We start from the raw sequence: 21,467 nt of genomic DNA on the forward strand, positions 1-21,467 counted from the left end.
TTCCCAATTTGGCTCAAGATGAATTAGATACAAGTTGAAAAATGAACGCAGTTGGGCCAGTCTTGTTTCCTGAGTGCCGGGAACAGTCCATACCTATTGGAGCTGCTTTATGTAGAGGCAAGAAATGGTTAATAAAATAGCACCCTTGTATCTAGGCACGACTGGTCTTTTTTTTCTTCTTTGGAGAGACAGATCCTTTGCTGTTGGTGAAGGCCCTTGAAGACTGAAGTTTAAATTCAACTGGAAAGTGGTCGCTGACATCCAGGGCCTGTAAAGAGAAAGGAGAGATAAATTTGGGAATTAGGAGACACCTTCATTTTAGTGATGAACGAATTCAAGCTGAGGGAGGCCCAGGATGAAATGTCCCAAGTCACCCAACAGAACATGCACTGGGAGCATTGTCCCTGCACCAGTTCAGTCAGAAATTGAGGCAGGTCCTCAAGTCACGGAATCATAGACTTTGAGACTCAGGGTCCATTGGCTCAATGTCAGATCTCCATTGGTGACCTGAACCACCAGTGGGTGACACCAACCCATCTTCCCAGGACGGTGGCACAGAAAAACAAGATGACAGCTGTACCTTCTGTTCGGTCAACCTGTAAGCTTTCTGGAAGTCAAAGATGCTGCTTGATTGAGGAACAACAGAGGTGACGACCTCTTGTCCTCTAAGCACGATCCTGGAGAAGAAGAGGGAAGTTAGTCACATTAATCCACCTTGTTGATTTCTGAGATCAAACCAGGCTTCCTGCTTGACATCTAGAATGACTGAACTGCTTGGCACTTTCACATGGAGTTCAAAAGTCCAGCCCTGGTTTTGGCTTGTGTTGAAGCTCAGGGCAGACCATCCCAAAATATGCCACAATGGCATATTGATTATTTTGACTTAAAGTTACTTAAACGGCTAACGCAGTAGGGACACTCTGACCCTCCTGTCAGTCTCCCTGTAAGCAGAAATAAATCTCCTCTGTGAAAGATGCACTCCCTGCATCTGGAGCTAGAAGGAAGGACCAGCACCCTTATCCCCAGAGAAAGGGAATTCAGGCCAAGCAGCCTGTGTGAACAAACCTTGTTACTTCTTTAATTCACTGCCCCAAGCCCAAATTCTCTTTAGATTCTTCACTCATTGAGAACCCAAAACCTGAGTTTCTTTGTCCTCTCAATTCCTCACAAATGTATTGTTTTTTTGGTCTAAAAAGTATAAAAACTGCCTGCTTTGACCACTTCTTTTTTTTTATTTTAATTTTATTGGAGTATAGTTGATTTACAATGTCATGTTAGTTTCAGGTGTACAGCAAAGTGACTCAGTTATACACATATATATATTCATTCTTTTTAAGACTCTTTTCTCATATAGGTTATCACAGAATACTGAGTAGAGTTCCCTGTGCTGTACAGTAGGTCCTTCTTGGTTATCTATCTTTTTTAAAAAATATTTTTAGTTATGTATTTATTTGGCTGTGCCGGGTCTTAGTTGCATCATGCGAACTCTTAGTTGCAGCATGTGGGATCTAGTTCCCTGACCAGGGATCGAACCTAGGCCCCCTGCATTGGGAGCGTGGAGTCTTAGCCACTGGACCACCAGGGAAGTCCCTATCTATCTTATATATAGTACTGTGTGTGTGTGTGTGTGTGTGTGTGTGTGTGTGTGTGTGTGTGTGTGTGTGTGTGTTCATCCCAAGCTCCTGATTTATCCCACATTCCCCCTTTGGTAACCATAAGTTTGTTCTCAATATCTGTAAGTCTGTTTCTGTTTTGTAAATAAGTTCATTTGTATCTTTATTTTTTTTAATTAGATTTCCACATAGGAGTGATATCATATGATATTTGTCTTTCTCTGTCTGGCTTACTTCACTTAGTATGATAATCTCTAGGTCCACCCATGTTGCTGCAAATGGCATTATTTCATTATTTTTTATGGCTGAGTAATATTCCATTGTATATATGTACCACATCTTCTTCATGCATTCCTCTGACAATGGACATTTAGGTTGCTTCCATGTCTTGGCTGTTGTAAATAGTGCTGCAGTGAACACTGGGGTGCATGTATCCTTTTGGATTATGGTTTTCTCTGGATATATGCCCAGGAGTGGGATTGCTATATCATATGGTAGTTCTAGTTTTAGTTTTTTAGGGAACATCCATACTGTTCTCCGTAGTGGTTGTACCAATTTACATTCCAACCAACAGTGTAGGAGGGTTCACTTTTCTCCACACCCTCTCCAGCATTTGTTATTTGTAGACTTTTTGATGATGGCCATTCTTACTGGTGTGAGGTGATACCTCATTGTAGTTTTGATTTTCATTTGTCTGATAGTTAGTGATGTTGAGCATCTTTTCCTGTGCCTTTTGGCCATCTGTATGTCTTCTTTGGAGAAATGTCTATTTAGATCCCCTGCCCATTTTTTGATTGTTTTTTTGACATAGAGCTGCATGAGCTGTTTGTATTTTTGACATAGAGCTGCATGAGCTGTTTATATATTTTGGAGATTAATCCCTTGTCAGTTGTTCCATTTGCAAATGTTTTCTCCCCATTCTGTAGGTTGTCTTTTTGTTTTGTTTATGGTTTCCTTTGCTGTGCAGAAGCTTTTAAGTTTAATTAGGTCCCATTTGTTTATTTTTGTTTTTATTTTCATTACTCTAGGAGGTAGATCAAAAAAGATATTGCTGTGATTTGACCAATTCTTAGGTCCTATTTCTATGAGACCTCCATGTGCACAAATTAAGATTTGTTTCTTTTTCTCCTATTAATTGGTCTTGTGTCAATTTTATTATAGTCCAGCCATAAGAACTCAAGAGGGGTTGAGGCAGAAATTTCCCCCTCCCCGACAGAGACCCTCAGGACAGTGCCTATGGTTGGGAAACAGGGTCAGCTCTGTGGTGATCTGTGGGCACCAGGACAGTGTCCCTTGTGTGAGCAGGGAGCCCTGGCGGTAGAAGAGACACGGACATCACAGCACATTGCAATGGCTTGCGTACTGAAAAGATGTTCCCTTTGCAATTATTTTCACTTTTCCTGATTCAATTATGGAGAAAGGTTCTGGTTTATCTTTAATGCCTCCCTAAGCTCCTATTTTGACCAAGAGAGAGCATTCTGCAGACAAGAGAATTAAGGTATAATGTAACATTGTTCGGTTTTCACTGGGCTTACTTTTACAATTATTTTTTATTTATGGCAAGTGGTGCTGTTTTCTTACCTTAGCTTTATGAAATTTCCTTTTAAAATATATTTATTTCAGTAATAAGTGAATAGATTTAAAGAAAAATATAGAGAAAAACCATAGTACAGTTGCTTTACAGTGATGACAGAAAATGGGAACGTGGTGGTTAAATGGAATCTAATGTATCCCGAGTGTGGTGATGTGGTTGGGGTCTACATGGCCCCAGCTGACTGGCTGAAGAATAACAAGCTGGGTTAAACTGCCAGCCCATGACTGTCCAATGAGCTTTCCCTGATTCCGACCAGCTGACCTGGTTTCCTTTGTTTGTGACCAACACCACCTGGTTAATTTTTAACTAATCTCCATAAGTAAACTCTTCGCACTTGGGTGGAGATTTCTTTTTTTTTAAGATTTTTTTCTTTTGATGTGGACCATTTTTAAAGTCTATTGAATTTGTTACACTATTGCTTCTGTTTGATGTTTTTTTGGCTTTTTTGCTGCGAGGCATGTGGGATCTTAGCTCCCCAACCAGGAATCAAACCCCCTGAATCAGAAGGAGAGGTCTTAACCACTTAACCACGGGACCGCCAGGGAAGTCCCTTGGGTGGAGATTTCTTGAAGCCATCCTTTCAGACCCAGAGAGTCAAGAACAGCATAGTTAAGGCTCCCCCATTTCAGACTTCTGCTAGTTCTGTGTGCTGGTGAGTCTGCGGATCACACTAAGCTCCCTGCGGCTGCTCCAGTGCCCAGCCAGCTCTGGGCATCTTGGCCTGTCCACTAGCACTCAGCACATGGAAAGTGTTCAATAAATATTTGCACACAGAACAAAGACTGGAAATGAGGCCATTTCATCTTCTCCCCTCATATTCCTTTTTACAAACCATAAAAGATATATACTGTTACGGAAAACAAAGGAAATTCAGAGCAGCAAAACAAGAAATTAATGTTTAAAAAAGCACATTGTAATCCTACCGTCCTTTGGCATACAAGTGCGTAATACTGGGGGTCCTTTAGTAAACACCATTTTTAACCTGTTCCGCCACCCCATCTAATCCATCTTTCCCTGGGATTCACTGTTCTGCTCCATTACTTTCGATCACCTCCCTCTCCTCTGCCAGGGATAAAGAATGGGACCACAGAAGGGACTTGACCTGCCCAAGGCCACACAGCTGGCATGTGCGAGTGGGTGAGTGGCCCTCTCCAACCAGCTTTGCTGCAGCCCCTCAAAATGGGATGGCGGGGGCAGGTACCCAGGAAGCTCAGTCTCCTGTAACTTCTCACCTTGGTTCTACTTCCCCCAGGGCCAGGGCTGTTTCCACCTTGGGGAGCAGAAGTGATGATGTCTGCAGAGGGCGCATCAGCCCTGAAAGCTCTAACAGGAGCAGAAGAGGTCACGCGATGGGAAGGAAACTCAGAACTCGAAACTAGAGAAATGGAAACTGTCTGCTTGCAGATGGCCATCGCGTGCAGACTGAGCTTGGGAACAGCAACCACTCCTGGGAACAGGGCTCCTAGGGACTTTCCTGCCTGTGGTGTCCGCTGTGGATGTGCCAGTCACGAACATTCACACGCTTCAGGTCCCCCCTCACCTCCCTCCGGACTTAAGGAGCAAAGTTGAAAGCTGATGGAAAATCTCCAGGGAGGCTTTACAAATACCAGAGAATGCTATTATTTAAATGTATATATTTGCATTTAGAAATGTGTAGGAATTCCTTGGCAGTCCAGTGGTTAGGAGTCGGCGCTTTCACTGCCATGGCCCGGCTTCAGTCCCTGGTCAGGGAACTAAAGTCCCGCAAGCTGTGAGGCACGGCCAAAAAAAAAAAAAAAGTGTATAGCAAAAGCATTAGAAGTGTAAATTTCCTTGCACTAACTAGTCTCATTTTTAGACTTTTACTCTGAGAAAATCATAAATAAACACAAAATGCACATATAGGGGCTTCCCTGGTGGCGCAGTGGTTGAGAGTCCGCCTGCCGATGCAGGGGACACGGGTTCGTGCCCCGGTCCGGGAAGATCCCACATGCCACGGGGCGGCTGGGCCCGTGAGCCATGGCCGCTGAGCCTGCACGTCCGGAGCCTGCGCTCCGCAGCGGGAGAGGCCACATTGAGAGGCCCGCGTGCCGCAAAAAACAAAATAATAATAATAAATGCATATATAGGATGTTCATTTCAGCTATGCTTTTAATAGCAAACCCTTGGTAACAACCTAATGCCCAGTGACAGAGGACTGAGTGAGTAAACTGTGGTATGTCTTTGTGATGGAATAATTGACAGCCAATGAATATATTGAGCATTTACCATATTCCAGACATTGCATGTGAAGATTTATATATGTTACTTTGTTTAGTCTTCATGTATGAGTGAGGCACTACTACAATCTCCATTTTACGGGTAAGGGAACAAAGACACAGAGAGCTTAAGTCTCTTGGTCCCAGACATATTAAGTGGTAAGAGCCAGGATTTGAACCTAGGCCCGTCTGACAGCAAAGCCTGCACTTGCCACCGCTAAGCTACAGTGACCAAGGCCACCATATATGGCCACGCAGGTTGCATACTGCACAAAGTACCCAGTGGAGAAGCTTAAAGTCTAACTGGCTCAGCTCTCCAAGCCAAGAGCTTCATCTGCCCAGAGGGGGCCACCTTTTCCAATGCATACCAAGCACTGTGTGGGCTCGTGGTGGTCTGGTAGATGCCTCCTACCTGTCATAGGCACAGTTTGTGCTCTTCTTGATCGTGGTATCCTCTTGGTCTCCGATCAGCCAAATGAACTTGGGGTCGGTCCTCAGGCGGATGTTCTTCCAGGCCTTCTTGGGGACGTAGCTGCAGCCGGCATTGAAGTCACCCATGAAAATGAAATTCTGAAAGACAAGATTCGAAACTGTCACCTGTAGGCATTGTAGTCTAATGCTTTCAGGCAAAACTGGTAGCAATGACTCCACCTCGCACACCCAATAAACGATGAGTTCTATTATCAGCTGAATTGTGTCCCCCCAAATTCGTATGTTCTAACCCCCAGTACCTAAGACTGTGACTGTATTTGTAGATGACCTTTAAAGAGCTAATTCGGGTAAAATGAGGTTATATGGGTGGACCCTAATCTGATGTGACTCATAAAAAGAGATTAGGGCATAGACACAGAGGGAAGACCAAGGAGAGGGGCCTCAGAAGAACCAAACCCTGTTGCCGCTTTGGTCTTGGACATCCAGCCTTCCAGAACTGTGAGAATATAAATTTCTGTTGTTTAAGCCACCCAGTCTTTGGTACTTTGTTACGGCAGCCCTAGCAAAATAATAAAGGGTCTTAATTTCATTTTGCTTTTTAAAAGAAGAGGCCACAGTTTAAAATGGAGTCACAGTTCTGATGAGTATTTGACAGGCGAGTATGACAAGGAAGTGTGTTCTCAGTGGGAAGAAGGTTGTTTGCTGTAGCTGCTCCCTCCTGTTCTTAGTCACCAAATCTCTCTAATTTGGGGCGCAGATTTAGGTGGGGATGGAAGAATCCAGCTCAGTTATTCCCTCACTTCTTTTGTCTCTGACTTAAACTACTGTAAGGTATAAACATATGAATGAATTGATGCCTTTTGTTTCCAAGCAGGGAAAACGAACTCGGGTGGTATATTTGACAGCTTTGGTACTGCTCTTTCTCTCCTCTTTTGAAGCTAGGAACTTACTCCTGTGGAAATTTTGCCTATTGAGGAAGAGAGAAGAGGCTTAAGTGGGGGGTGGAGGGGGGTGATAGAATGCGCTGTCCGCCTCTGCCCCGAGACCACCATCAGAGCATTCTATCTTGGAAGTGTTTTTCTTTGCAGGGCTCTTGAAACAGAATTTTAATACTCCTCAAGAGGAAACGCAGATTTCCTTGCTTGTGCTATTGTTTGGTGTTGTTGCTGACTTTAGAGTTTTCGTCAAAAACATTTTATTTTGACCTTGGGTATCATGGTTTTCCCTGAGGTCGGTGGGTGCGGTTGAGGACAGGATGTCATCCTTAACCCGAGTGTCAACCAGCTTCTATTAACATAGGCATGATTTATTGAGCATTCACTGTGTACCAGGCTCAGCGTTAAGCATTTTCTAAAGCTTAATTTAAATCTTACAATAAACACCAGGAGGTAGAAGGAACCTTTGACAGCCCTGTGGAAAAAGGATAGAGGGGTAAAGTGACCTGCTCTAGGCTATTGAACCCTGATCAGCCTCACTGAAGGCCCCTCCCTCAGAGCACAAGAGTTTCCCCTCTTGTTCATTTTTGTGCCACTGATGGCTCCCCACTGCCTGGCACTTAACAGATGCTCAATAAATTCTTGCTGAATGAATGAGTGGAATTTATAATTTTAGGAACAAATGAGTCTTTCTCTTGCCCTGCTTTTTACAAATAAGCAATGAAATATACCCCTTGTGTGCGCCATGCCCCAGCTCTGTGTCCACACTTTATTTGACTGATTTTGCACTTTGAGCAGCAGAACTGAGGAGGAGGAAGGGAGGGGGGTCACTGGAGTCACATCTCAAAAGGAGAAAAGAGGAATGAGGAAGAGCCCTCTGAAGCACTTCCATATTTGCCAAGGGCTTTCGTAGGCCTCGCAGACACAGGAGGTGGCATCCCTGTTGTCCACACGAGGAAATAATTGAAACCAAGAGGGATGGTGGATGTATTCCCCTTCTGTGAGAATAGCACCCCTAATTTCTTTGGGAAACCGTCTCCCTCCTCCACCTTAGTCCCTGAGGTTGGGGTAGAGCTGAAACAGACTTAACCAATCAGAGCATCTCAGCCACCTGATCACAATGATTGGTTCAGGGATGGACATGTGACACAATCATAGCCAATGAGACTCAATCCCAGGGTATTTGTTGCATTGTGGGGCAGAAAATTTGTCAATTGCTCTGGAAGCTGCTGGCAGCTATCTTACCATCCCGAGGGTGGAGCCAGCCTGAGAATGGAGCCCACCCAGGGGAAAGGAAGGTCAAGAGATGGAGAGAGAGACAAGACAAGCCCCGATTACCTTGTCTGAGCCCTGGGTCCAGCTATGCCTGAACCAATAAATTGCTCTTCCTTTTCATGAGCCATTTTGAGATTCTGTCACTTGTAGCTGAAAGACTCCTGACCTCTCTTTTTCTTACTATTCTCAGTCGTGAAGTGGGAATGATTAAAATAGTTATCTCATCAGGCTATTGGGAGGATTAAATAAACTTGTCCATGTCCAGCCTTAGCATAGTGCCCGGCACCAGGTACTCATTCGCTCAGTGAATGTTGGCAGCCATTGTTAGTGGAGCAGGGTATGAATTCCCAAGGCCCACATGGATGGTACCCAGGCAGATTCAGCAGTAAGATATTTAGGACTGAGGGAAGGCCTAAAATGAGGCTCTAAAGTGGTGGTGGTCTGCACAGGCCCTGCGTCCTCGCCCTCCCTCAGAGCCACTCATGCCTCTCAGGGACCAGATTCTGCCCCTGCTAGATGGGAATTCAGCAGACACAGAGGGTCATCACCTCCGCCTTCCAGCGACGTTTCACATCCGTATAGACATCAGCCAGCTCATCAATCTCTTTAACGGATGTCTCAGGGGTGGTGTGCAGGGGAACAATCACGAAGTCCTTGACAGCTGAGGAAGAGGAAAGAGGCAGAGGTCACACGTTTCCTCTGGCAAGATTCCACGAACACTGCTTGAGGGAAACAGGCTGTCCCCCCACAAGGCACGGACTGTGTCGTCTGGGGCCCCCCATTTCCAGAGGGTCCAGTGGTTGAGATATAAATGATCTTAGGGTCATAAGGCAGCTATTCTCAGCACACGAAAGCCTCTTTTCTCTGACTTGCCCTGCGTGGCTAAGAGAAAGCTGGTAGACGGTGTTCCTGACTGGCATTGTGGGTGTTTTTATTTTCTCATTTTAAAAAACCCCGTATTTTCTATTTTTTAAAAATTTGAAGGCTGTTTGGCTTTGTACTAAGAAAAAACGTTTTTTCTAATTTAAAAAATTGAGGCTTGTCAGTTTATACTCCTTTTGTAATCAGGAAAAAAAAAAAAAAAAAAAAAGCCTGGAAAAGTTTATTTAAAACACAGAGTGGTCCTTTGTGGAGTGTCTAAAAACCTCCCCCACCAGGAGGGACTGAGGGAGCCTGAGAGAGGGGATGTGGGCGTCTTGCCCATCTGTGTCATTCTGAATACCTCCTTCTCGGGCTTTCCCTTGTTCTGTGCCTGGGTCCCCACTCCTACTCAGGAGCGGGGGGCTGTTGAGTGATCACTGCTCAAGTCCCACAGCAGGGAGCCGGGACTCAGACCGGCAGCCTGTCTCCAGGACCACACCCTGGTCCAGCAGCCCATCTCTCACTCTCCCCCTCACTCCTCCTCTCCACTCCCCAACCTCTTTTTGGTTCCCTAAACACCCCAGCTCCTTTCCCACCTCTGAGCTTGTGTGCTCACTGTGCCCTCCTCCCTCCAGAATGCCTTTCCACCACCTCTCTGTGACTGGCTTCTTTGGGTCACAGCCATTGTCACCTCCAAGGGGCCATCCCTGATTGCCCTGTCTAAGGTGGCCCCTCACCCGGCTATTCAGTGAACCCTGCTTACTGCCTTCATGCTCTGAAATTACCTGCTTGGCTCCTTAGTTTGGCCCACTGGAGCCTAAGCTCTGTGAGAGCAGGCTTATCTGTCTTGTTCACCCTCTTGGCTCCAGCACCTAGCACCGTGCCCGGCACATTGGAGGTGCTCAGAAATGTTTGTTGATTGAATACATGAATGAATGAATGAGAGAATGAATGGAGGAAAGAAAATATAGATGAATGGCCAACTCCTTCATCTTTAATCCCAAACAGGCAGGACATAAAGACATTTCCTTAGGCAAGATAGAAGACTCCAGACATGACACAGCTGTAGTGCCATCCCAGCCAGGGTGGGAGTGTGGGGGAGGGGTAGGGAAGGGTGGAAGCTCCAGACAAACAGGTTTGTTCAGCAGTTCACAAAGGCTCAGAGAAGAAATAATGATTTGGTGGGGAGGGCCTCTCCTAACACTGCCAGATCAGCTAAATGTGAATTGTGTGCATGACAAAGATGATTATTGAACATGCTCTCTGAAAGGCATTTCTTGCCCTCAGTAGCCCCCATCTCCTCATTTTTTTGTTTTTTGTTTTTTTTCCTACTGGGAATTTCCTACCATTCTCCCATGTTTGTTTTCCTGAAATACTCTGCCCCTGAGCTAATTAACCCTCTGCCAAAATAGTGAACTTCATAGTTCAAGATGTTAATATTTGTGTAGTATAGATATAGGTATTCATATGTACAGCTCTGCATATATTTATTTGGTCATTCTCTGTCTCCCCTGCTGCAACATAACTTCACAAGGGCAGGGACCTTTCATCTGTCTTGTCCAGTGCCCAGAACAGAGCCTGACATGTAGTGGGTGTTGAAAAAATATTTGATTCTATATAGTTCCAGTCTATAAACCAAATTAATTCTTGACTATCCATTGAGGGTTGCATGGTGGTAAAAAGTGTGGGCTCCCGAGATGCTAGTTTGAGTTGCAACCCTGGCTCGTCCACTTCAATAACTGCTGGGTGACCTTGAATAAGTGACTCCATCTATTTGAACCTCAGTCTCTTCCAGTGTAAAGTGGAGATAATCCTAGTTGCTACCTTGCAGGGTGTTGCAAAGATTACAGGAACCTGGCGCTAATCAGGGATCAATAATTGTTGGTGACTAATACAAGTACTATTGTTGTCAGAGATCAGGGTGCAATCTTTTGGATTCCTCTCCACCCCCAATCTGTGGGGGAGATTGCTCAGTGGGTACTGGAGGGACACTGTGATTCTAGGTTGGGAGATCATCTTTGCTGGCCATTGCTAGAATTTTTCAAATGAAGGAATAGCTGTACTTGATTGGGGCTAAGGGATTTTTGTAAATAATTTCTATCAGCCTAAATGCTCCAAAGAGAGTAAGGTTATCATTGATTTAAGAAAGTGGCTTCTTAGCTGAGGAAGTCTTGAGTCGTGGCATTCTGAGAACCCAGCCTGGTGTCATCAAACTATACTGCATCCTCTACATTCAAGTGTTAGAAGTTCTTAAGGGTCATCTCAAGCCTGATGCCTCACTAAAGATGCTGCATAAACCCTGGGATCACAGCCCACACTCAGGGCTGCTGCCCGTTTATGGGATCGCTGGGGATATCAGGGGTGAGAGGGGCCTGTGGGTCTCACCGGTGTAGGGTGACTGGAACCAGACCACAAAGGGTTCCCTGGAAAATACATCTGCATCGCCAGCCTGATAGTCATGGTAGAGGTAGCTTGCTTTCACAGACACTAGCTTTTCCCTAGAAGGAAAAAAAAAAGAAAGTCCTCCCAGATGAGTTGGTTGGCTTCTTCCTTCTTTCAAGAAGCAGAGACGTAGGTTCTCACAGTTCTCTTGGCCTCCCTTGCAGGCTTGAGCACTGGAAGGGATCTTTTGTCTGAGAACAAGGCTCAGTCAAGTCTTCTCAAGGGCCAGAGCCCTTTGGGAGCTGAAGATCTGAGCAATACTAGTTATCTAGGGAACTCACAACTTAAAGGTCAGATTCGAAACAAATTATTAGTAGGAAGAAGATGAGAAGATGAAGTCCCAGAGCAGCCATGCTGGGCAGCTCAGGTTTCCATCCCCAGCCAGGACTTAACCAGGAAGAAAAAAGAACTCTTCACTCTCCTGACCAGGTCACTGAGTCAACCAGTAGATTAGTTTTGAAGAGTTAATACTTTGCATCAGCCCTGATTTTGACAGCAATTATTTTGATCAATATTGAGAACTGGTTAGAGATCCAAATTTGGTTTTAAAGAAAAGATTTTGATTCTATTCATAGTCATAATTGATAAGTGAACCATGTTCCAGGAAGCATAATTTATACTTACTTATAGAGAAAGGCATACTGTTCTTTGTATGTGTTTCTTCCAAGACGAGAGCTAATCACATAGTTATATGTTTTGCCTCTTCTTGAATTTCTGGAAGACAAAAAAGAGTTTACATTGCATCTTAAAGAAAAAACATTTCTCTACTGCCTAGGTTCCCCTCCTTCCAGTCTGCCTCTGTATCTCCCGTGACGTCATGTAGGAGGGCTTCTGTTCATCATAAGCGTTGAGTCTCATAAGAAGGGCCACCACCATTGACTGGGACTGTAACATCTACCAGGATCTTTACAGCCATTATTTCTTGTCCTTATAAGGTGGGTACTATCGTTACTCCATTTTTATAATTTGCAAGTACAAAGCTGGGATTTGAACTCAGATCCTACTCACCCCCAAATCCACCTGCTTTGGCCTGTACCTGTGGGACACCACTGAGACCATGAAAGATTCAGGCCACAATCAGCCCCAAACACTGTTCTGGCCCATGGCTGGGCTGCACCTCATACTTCCTGGTGGAGTATACCTCACTAGGTCACCCTGTCCATGTACCACTCCTGAGCATTTATCATATGCAGGATTCCCAGTAACATTTTTTTGGACATTCTCTTCTGCTCTGAAAACCCCCAGACATTTTCTCACAAGTCCTGGAACTATGATTCCAAATCAGCTATTGTTTCTGTCCTGGGGGCTGAGGATATTGTCATGAAGTCCCATTGAGCCTATCCCTTACCCTTATCAGGGAAACTTGACTCTCAGATGTGTTTGCCAAACTTGCTGATAACTCCACCCTGGGCAGAGCATGACGCAGTTCTACTTCATCTTCCCACGAGAAGCTCTGGGGCATGTCTAAGCTGTGGCATACTCTCAGGTTCCGTTGGAAAAAAGCAGAGTGTTTAGGGGCCAACTTAGACCCTACAGAAATTCCTGGGAATGAATATTCTAAGGCAGATCTGGTCATGGGAGCCCCAGGAGTGCAGACAGTGGATTCTGCTGGGCTTCCAGTTTGGGAAGGCTGGCCCTGTCCTGAATCTAGCCTTGCCAAGTCCTGGGTTGGCAAACTACTCGCAATGACTCAGCTGTGAAGTGAGGAGGGCCCCTCCTGGCTTACAGGGAATTAGGAGACAAACAGGCCTGGCTCTGCCTGGAGTCCGTGGCATGGAGTCTAGGGAGGTTGGGGAGAACCAAGACCACTGGAGGTGGGAGGACTTAATCCAGACCAACTGCGGGCAGGTGCCTGGTGTCCCCGTCCCCTCCGTCCCTCATAATTCTGAAAACTGGCCAGGGCCACTCCAAGGACGGCTGAGGGGGCTCAGAATAGAGCATTGGCCTTGGAGACAGACACGACCCAGGTTCAAAAGTAGGTTTGGCCATTTACTGGCTGGGTGACCTTGGGCAGGTCCCTGCTCTCTGTGCCTCAGTCCCTCAGCTATAAGGGAAGCAGTAACAGTACCTACTCTACAGGTTGTTGTGGGGAGGAAATGAAATAGCACATGTAAATTGATTAACAGGATGCCTGGCAACTGTGATACCCTGGTTAGGGTATTAACGGTAGCTGTTTCTTACAGCCCTCTGGACCATCACCTGCCATCACACTTCCCTTACTTTGACTAGTAATGAACATCCCAACGTTTAGTCGCCACTGCTCCATACCAGGCACAGCTCAACCACTTACATGCATGAGTAAATTTAATTATTGCCACATCCCAAGAAGATGATGGGTTCTATTATTATCTCCATTTACAGATGGGGAAAATGAGGTACAGTGAGGTTCAGTAACTTGCCCTTCGTGGCAAAGCCAGAATCCAAACCCATGTGGTCTGAGCTGAGCATAGGTGCCTAACCCCTTGGCTGCACTCCCTCTGTCATTGTCAAGAGCAGCCTCAGAAACAGAAGATCTGGGAGGCTAAAAAGGAGACACACTGCTCCAACTCTGAGTTTTCAGATGAGAAACTGAGGCCCAGAGTGGGTGGGTGCGGTCAGCCCAAAGAGCCCTGTGTGTGAAGGAGAGAATCCAAGGCTCTTCCTCCCCAGCCTGATGAGGCTGGATTGACCATTCATTTCTAAAACACAATGTGAGTTTTCCTAATTATAAAAATAGTATAATAATGGCCAGATATCACTGTTTTTTCAATCTGAATGGGAGGGTACATGGCTGTTTGTTATCTCCTCTGTGCTTTTAACTATGTTTAAAATATTTCATAAGAAAAGGGAAGGGGGAGTGTAACACACTCATTGTAGAAAATTCGGAAAATACAGAAAATATATAGAAGAAGAAATCACATTAAATTCCTTGTAAATTTGTACCACTGTCCACATTTTAGTTAATTGCCTTTGAATCTTTTATATGTTTTTTGTTTCATTTTGCTTTTTTACATAATTGAACTTGGTACCTATTGTATACTCTATTGTTTAATCTTATATCTACAAAAGAAACATTATATTAGAAGTTTTAAGAAATTAGTGTGTCTCAGAATTAATAGACGGGGGCCCTTGAATATGCTTTTTTTTTTTTTTTTTTGCGGTATGGGGGCCTCTCACTGTTGTGGCCTCTCCCGTTGCGGAGCACAAGCTCTGGACACGCAGGCTCAGCGGCCATGGCTCACGGGCCCAGCTGCTCCGCAGCATGTGGTATCTTCCCGGACCGGGGCACGAACCCGTGTCCCCTGCATCAGCAGGCGGACTCTCAACCACTGCGCCACCAGGGAAGCCCCGAATATGCATTTTTAACGCACTCTGGGGTGATTATTCTTTGAGAAATAAATCATAAATATAACCCAATATCATTTAAAGCTATTCGAGGACATTCATTTATAAAATTTTAATTTATAGAGTCAATTCAAAAATTTTTTCAAATATTCAAATCATACAGAAGTATATAAAATAAAAAGCAAATGTTTCCCATTTTCTTCTCACACCCCTTCCACAATAGTCCTCCCATCATACCCACCACCGCCCCAGAAATAACCACTATTAACAGTTTGAGCACATCCTTCCTGTCTTTCTTTTATGCTGACGCAAATTCAAGCACACCCTCATTCATATATGATGTAGTGTGGCTACTAAAATGGGCTTTTCTACCTACAGTTCTGAACTTGCTTTTTTCCATATATGGTAGCCATCTTTCCACGCTAGAATATTTAGCTCTAACCTATTCTGTGGTAACCATGACGTTTAATCGCTACATAATATTCCAGCCTGTGGGTATATCATGATTTCATATTTGCGCTCAATCTTTTCTTTGTAACAGTACTTCTCAGCTCAGGCTCTAGTCTGTTTCTTTCATTTCTCTCGGTCCTGACTCCTCACCCGTTTCCCTCTTTTGCTTTATCATGTTAAAACTAGCTGGTTGAACGTTCTCAGGACCACGGTTAATAAAGTTGAAAGCCTGGGCAGTGTTGGCCACGTGACCTGGTGGTCTGGGCCTGTGCTGGCTCTCACACTAGTTTCAGTTCCCAGGGACTTTCAGATGCCCTTGCACCTGGCTTTGAGCCGACGGAGTGTCCAGGGGCCCTGTCTTTACCCGTTCAGTCTCTCCATCAGTGTGGGACAGATTATGTTGTTGCTGTCCTTGATTTCCATCAGGAGTATGATGTCACAGCGTTTGATGACCTGCAGAGAGAGAATTCCCAGGGGTGTGAGGCCATTTACTACAAATAATGAAATCTGTTATTGGGCACTTACTATAACATAACATACTATGCTACTCTTTTTTTTAATTGAAGTATAGTTGATTTACAATGTTGTGTTAATTTCTGCTGTACAGCAAAGTGACTCAATTATACATATATATATGTTCTGTTTTTATACTTTCTTTTTAATATTCTTTTTCATTATGGTTTGTCCCAGGACATTGACTATAGTTCCCTGTGCTATACAGTAGGACCTTGTTGTCCATCCATTCTATATGTAATAGTCTGCATCTACTAACCTCAAACTCCCATTCATTTCTCCCCTCCCCTCTCCCCCTTGGCAACCACAAGTCTGTTCTTTATGTATGTAAGTCTGTTTCTGCTTCATAGGTAGGTTCATTTGTGTCATATTTTAGATTCCACATATAAGTGATATCGTATGGTATTTGTCTTTCTCTTTCTGACTTACTTCACTTCATATGATAATCTCTAGTTACACCCATGTTACTGCAAATGGCATTAGTTCATTCTTTTTTTATGGCTGAGTAGTATTCCATTGTGTATATGTATTCAATACCACATCTTCTTTATCCATTCATCTGTTGATGGATGTTTAGGGTGTTTCCACGTCCTGGCTATTGTGAATAGTGCTGCTATGAACATAGGGGTGCATGTATCTTTTTGAATGATAGTTTTGTCTGGATATATGCCCAGGAGTGGGATTGCTGGATCATATGGTAATTCTATTTTTACTTTTCTGAGGAACTTCCATACTGTTTTCTACAGTGGTGGCACCAATTTACATTCCCATAACAGCGTAGGAGGGTTCCCTTTTCTTTTTTTTTTTTTTTTTTTTTTTTTTTTGCGGTATGCGGGCCTCTCACTGTTGTGGCCTCTCCCGTTGCGGAGCACAGGCTCCGGATGCGCAGGCCCAGCGGCCATGGCTCACGGGCCCAGCCGCTCCGCGGCATATGGGATCCTCCCAGACCAGGGCACGAACCCGTATCCCCTGCATCGGCAGGCGGACTCTCAACCACTGTGCCACCAGGGAGGCCCGGAGGGTTCCCTTTTCTCCACACCCTCTCTAGCATTTGTTATTTGTAGAATTTTTTAATGATGGTCATTCTGACTGGTGTGAGGTGATACCTCATTGTAGTTTTGATTTGCATTTCTCTAATAATTAGTGATGTTGAGCATCTTTTCATGTGCCTGTTGGCCATCTGTACGTCTTTTTTGGAGAAATGTCTACTTAGGTCTTCTGCCCATTTTTCGATTGGGTTGTTTGTTTTTTTTATTGTTAGGCACTATGTTTTAAGTATCAAATTGGGTGCTTTGATAAATTAACTAACTTCTCTGAAATAAATGATGGACTCCCTGAGGTAAGTACTATTATCGTGTCCATTTTAAAGACAAAGAGCCTGAGGTTCTTTCTGGGAAAGCTGAGATACTATCCAAAGTCACCCAGCTAGAAAGTGGCTGAGGCAGAATGTGAACCTAGGCAACACAAGTCCAGAGCCCAGGGTCATGACCCCTGCACGTCCTACCTCTTGGCTTTGCTTGGATAATTACAATAATAATAATAGTAAATATTTATTAAACCCTTAGTAAGTAAAGAATACCAGGCTGGATACTGCAGAAATAAAGAGGTATAATTATAATGTTAATAACTGTAAGAGATAACATTTACTCTGAGCCTCACCAACCCTATCAGATGACTATGATTTTTAGCTCATTAAGCATAGGAGGAAACCAAGCTCAGAGTGACTGAGTAACTAGTTTAAAGTCACACAGCCGGTATAGGTGGTAGAATAGGATTTGAACTCAGGTTAACATGGCTGCAAAGCCCAGCATGCTAAACTATTAAAATATAGTTCCGCCCTCAAAGACTCATTAAGAGTGAGAGAGACAAATGCAAAGAACTAACTACAATGAGGGGCAAATGAAAGTTGTGCTAAATAAAAGTCAGAGCTGTGAGAGTGTTGAGGAATAATTAATTACATCTGCCCAGAGGATCAGGAAAGTCTCCAAGGAGGAGGAGGCATTTGAACAGGCCCTGAGAGGTGAGGAAGAACTTAGTAAAAATGCAGGAGAGGCTCCTTCAAGATGAGCAATAACCTGGAAACCAGGGTGCAGACCAAGTCGAAGCCCATTAGAGACGACAGGGACCTTTCTGTGTAATGGGGTCCTGGTAGGCTGGAATTTGTTGCTCAGGGACAGGGTATCCCCAGTGTTAATTTCGTCCTCTCCAAAGACGTGGAGCGGGGGGAATATGCCACTGGTCCTGTTTCCAGAGCACATATATGTTCCAGTTTCCTCTCCAAGAAGGGCATAGAAGAGAGAGCCACCAGCACTGGCCTGTGCAGCCCTTAAGAAGTGCTGGGGGCTGAGAATGCACCCGTGTAGTGACAGAGGAGGAAGACTATGTCCAAGTCTGGATCCTTCCATCAGTAGGCTTGCATTATATACCCTAAGAAAGCCATAATTCAAAGAGTCATATAGGGCTTCCCTGGTGGCGCAGTGGTTGAGAGTCTGCCTGCTGATGCAGGGGACACGGGTTCGTGCCCCGGTCCGGGAAGATCCCACATGCCACGGAGCGGCTGGGCCCATGAGCCATGGCCGCTGAGCCTGCGCGTCCGGAGCCTGTGCTCCGCAACGGAAGAGGCCACAGCAGTGAGAGGCCCGCGTACCGCAAAAAAAAAAAAAAGAGTCATATAGAACAATGTTCATTGCAGCTCTATTTACAATAGCCAGGACATGGAAGCAACCTAAGTGTCCATCGACAGATGCATAGATAAAGGAGATGTGGCACATATATACAATGGAATATTAGCCATAAAAAGAAATGAAATTGAGTTGTTTGTAGTGAGGTGGGTGGACCTAGAGCCTGTCATACAGAGTGAAGTAAGTCAGAAAGAGAAAAACAAATACTGTGTGCTAACATATATGGAATCTAAAAAAAAAAAAAAGTGGTTATGAAGAACCTAGGGGCAGGACAGGAATAAAGACGCAGACGTAGAGAATGGACTTGAGGACATGGGGAGAGGGAAGGGTAAGCAGGGACAAAGTGAGAGAGTGGCATGGACATATATACACTACCAAATGTAAAATAGATAGCTAGTGGGAAGCAGCCGCACAGGGAGATCAACTCAGTGCTTTGTGACCACCTAGAGGGGTGGGATAGGGAGGGTGGGAGAGAGATGCAAGAGGGAGGAGATATGGGGATACGTGTACATGTATATCTGATTCACTTTTTTATAAAGCAGAAACTAACACACCATTGTAAAGCAATTATACTCCAATAAAGACGTTAAAAAAAAAATAGGCTTGCATTTCATGGTATCAGCCTTGCAGGGTTCACCAAGGAGAGCTGGGTGCTGGTCATCCAGCCAGCCTGCTGATTTAGTCACTTATCACTGTCAGATCTTTCTGGAAGACATTTTAGAATAAGTATCAAAAGCCTTAAAAAATGCATTAATCCTTTGGTCTAGTTTTCCCACTTTGAGGAATGTTTTCCATTGTAAAAAGGTATCTACTACTTCTCTACACCTCAGTTTCCTCATCTATAAATTGGCATAATGATAGTCATTCCCTCACAGGATTGCTGGAGGACAGACGGATACTTAGAGCAGTGCCAGACTTATAGGAGGCAAACAACAAAGTACTGTTATTATTATTACTTACACAGATCAAAGAGGAAGATGCATTGCAACAGAAAAACTGGAAACAACCTAAGCATCCCCAAATAGGAAAGCATTAAATGAAACATGTTGCAAACACAGCATAAGGCATTAAAAGTTGTGTTTTAAAAGAATATTAATAACATGTGAAATACTTCTCATATAAAAGCAGAATACAAAACTGATGATATAGGGTGTCTCCATGCTGCAAAATAGATGCAGATTTATGTATTTATTTTTGCGTAGAAAAATGCCCATAACAAAGTTACCCAAGTACCAACAACTGTTATCTTCAAGTGATAAGATACTTCTTTATATGTTTCTGTATTTTCAAAATAGTCCATAATGACTTTTTTTTTTTTTTTTTGCGGTACGCGGGCCTCTCACTGCTGTGGCCTCTCCCGCTGCGGAGCACAGGCTCCGGACGTGCAGGCCCAGCGGCCATGGCGCACGGGCCCAGCCACTCCGCGGCATGTGGGACCCTCCCAGACCGGGGCACCCTGCATCGGCAGGTGGACTCCCAACCACTGCGCCACCAGAGAAGCCCCATAATGACTATTTTTAATTTAATAAAATTAATTTGTAAATTCTAAGTTTATAATTTAAAAATTATACCTTTATAATTAAAAAAATTAAGCTGCTATTAAGAAAGAAAATTGCTTTGTGAGGAAGGAATTGTGGGTGAAGAGGTGGTGGCCAATATTTATGAAGACATGACAGGTGTGATCATAGCTTATTTAACATAAGTTAAATGAGTTGTCTTGTATAAAGCGTCTACAGTGCCTGGCATATAGTGGGCTTAGCGAAGGCTTTATAAATGTTAGCTCTTATCATGGACTCATTATATTTTCACAATAACCCTGTGCTGCATTTACATTTCACAATAACCCTTTCTTGCTGAAAGGCACGGGGTAGTGGGTGGGGGGTCAGGGAGGAGAAAGGCCTTCCGGAGCCGGTGCACCTGGCTGCCAGGTGGAAGCTGATCCCAGGGCTCCTGGAGCTCCCATCACACTGTGGTGCCTCTGGGATTTTCTAAGGTAATAAAACCCAGAGTCCTGGGAAAGGTTTCAACTCCAGCATCAAAAATAAATTAACCTCTAAATAAAGAGAGTCAACTGCCTTGGGCCTCCCTGGTGGCGCAGTGGTTAAGAGTCCGCCTGCCGATGCAGGGGATACGGGTTCGTGCCCCGGTCTGGGAGGATCCCATATGCCGCGGAGCGGCTGGGCCCGTGAGCTATGGCCGCTGGGCCTGCGCATCCGGAGCCTGTGCTCCGCAACGGGAGAGGCCACAACAGTGAGAGGCCCACATACCGCAAAAAGAAAAAAAAAAAAAAAAACAAGAGAGTCAACTGCCTCCAGAGGAATGTGAGCACAGTCCCAAGACATTGGTCAGATTACCCAAGGAAAGTCTTATCTAAGTGGGGAGAAAGATTAGAATTGGAAGTTGGGATAAGGTTGATGGCTGGAGGGGGAGAGAAGGAGGAAGAAGTGTGTGCACGTGCACGCACACACACACACACACACACACACACACACACACACGCTACCTTCACCCTAGGGACTAACTTCAGTTAAATTCCTCCTGAGTCTCTTAAAGTCTGAAAGCTGTAGAGAGAGTGTGAAGGGTGTCCAGCGATCCTTCTGACAGGAAGGGGGGCTCACCTTCACAATGACATCCATGGCATCACAGTTTGCCTTCTTGGATTCCCCAAAGGACCTCACATTAAAGGAGCAGATCCTCAGGGCCAGGGCGCTGTGGGTGGAGAGGAGGAGAAGCAGCAGGGAGGCCAGCAGCAGAGACATCCCGGGCTCCCCTGGCTTCAGGGCTTGAAGAGAGGACAGCAGTGTCTGGAGAGCGGGCTCCTGGCCACCACCTCAGGCTCGGCTGACTTGTTTGGCTGACTTGTTAAGCCTGCAGATAACAGGAATTACTGGATTCCTTGTTGCTGCTTTCACTTCTCTGAGGAACTGAAGATCATGGGTTTCATTCCGCAGGGAAATGAAGGAAATGAGCTAGTTTTTGGGATCCCTTGTTTTTGTCACTTGGGTGAGGAAACTGGTCAGTCGAATCCAGGCACTAGTCTCTGCAAAGTCACTCTTAACCCAGCTGGAAGCCAGCTGTGACATCTGGTCATCTCTGCTGTGGTCACATAC

The 21,467-nt window shown here is 44.8% G+C and overlaps 1 protein-coding gene and 1 long non-coding RNA gene across 3 annotated transcripts; one reads left to right on the plus strand and one right to left on the minus strand.

The window, feature by feature from the left end:
* Positions 1–151: 151 nt before the first annotated feature.
* On the minus strand, positions 152–21,116 carry DNASE1L3 (deoxyribonuclease 1 like 3). Of its 2 annotated transcripts, XM_060110917.1 has the most exons (8): positions 20,976–21,116; positions 15,528–15,616; positions 12,014–12,103; positions 11,333–11,445; positions 8,635–8,747; positions 5,857–6,014; positions 581–677; positions 152–268 (listed from the first exon to the last, which is right to left on the minus strand). In XM_060110917.1, the coding sequence occupies exons 1-8, from the start codon at positions 21,114–21,116 to the stop codon at positions 152–154; spliced, it is 918 nt and encodes a 305-aa protein (XP_059966900.1). The 2 variants fall into 2 exon arrangements, with proteins under 2 accessions (XP_059966900.1, XP_059966901.1); XM_060110918.1 differs by lacking the exon at positions 12,014–12,103.
* Positions 4,276–6,130, plus strand: LOC132497601 (uncharacterized). The gene is made up of 2 exons (XR_009533619.1): positions 4,276–4,344; positions 4,460–6,130. It is a non-coding gene; the product is annotated as an uncharacterized LOC132497601 (long non-coding RNA).
* Positions 21,117–21,467: the final 351 nt, after the last annotated feature.

This window comes from Mesoplodon densirostris, chromosome 10 (genome assembly GCF_025265405.1).
Source record: "Mesoplodon densirostris isolate mMesDen1 chromosome 10, mMesDen1 primary haplotype, whole genome shotgun sequence".
Lineage (NCBI taxonomy): Eukaryota > Metazoa > Chordata > Mammalia > Artiodactyla > Ziphiidae > Mesoplodon > Mesoplodon densirostris.

Excerpts from the sequence above, each read along its gene's own strand:
- DNASE1L3 (XM_060110917.1), bottom strand. The coding sequence starts at position 21,116 with ATGTCTCTGCTGCTGGCCTCCCTGCTGCTTCTCCTCCTCTCCACCCAC. Across the intron at positions 678-5,856 it reads ACAAACTGTGCCTATGACAG|GATCGTGCTTAGAGGACAAG; the intron begins GTAGGAGGCATC and ends CTTCTTCTCCAG. Across the intron at positions 269-580 it reads ACAGGTTGACCGAACAGAAG|GCCCTGGATGTCAGCGACCA; the intron begins GTACAGCTGTCA and ends TTCTCTTTACAG.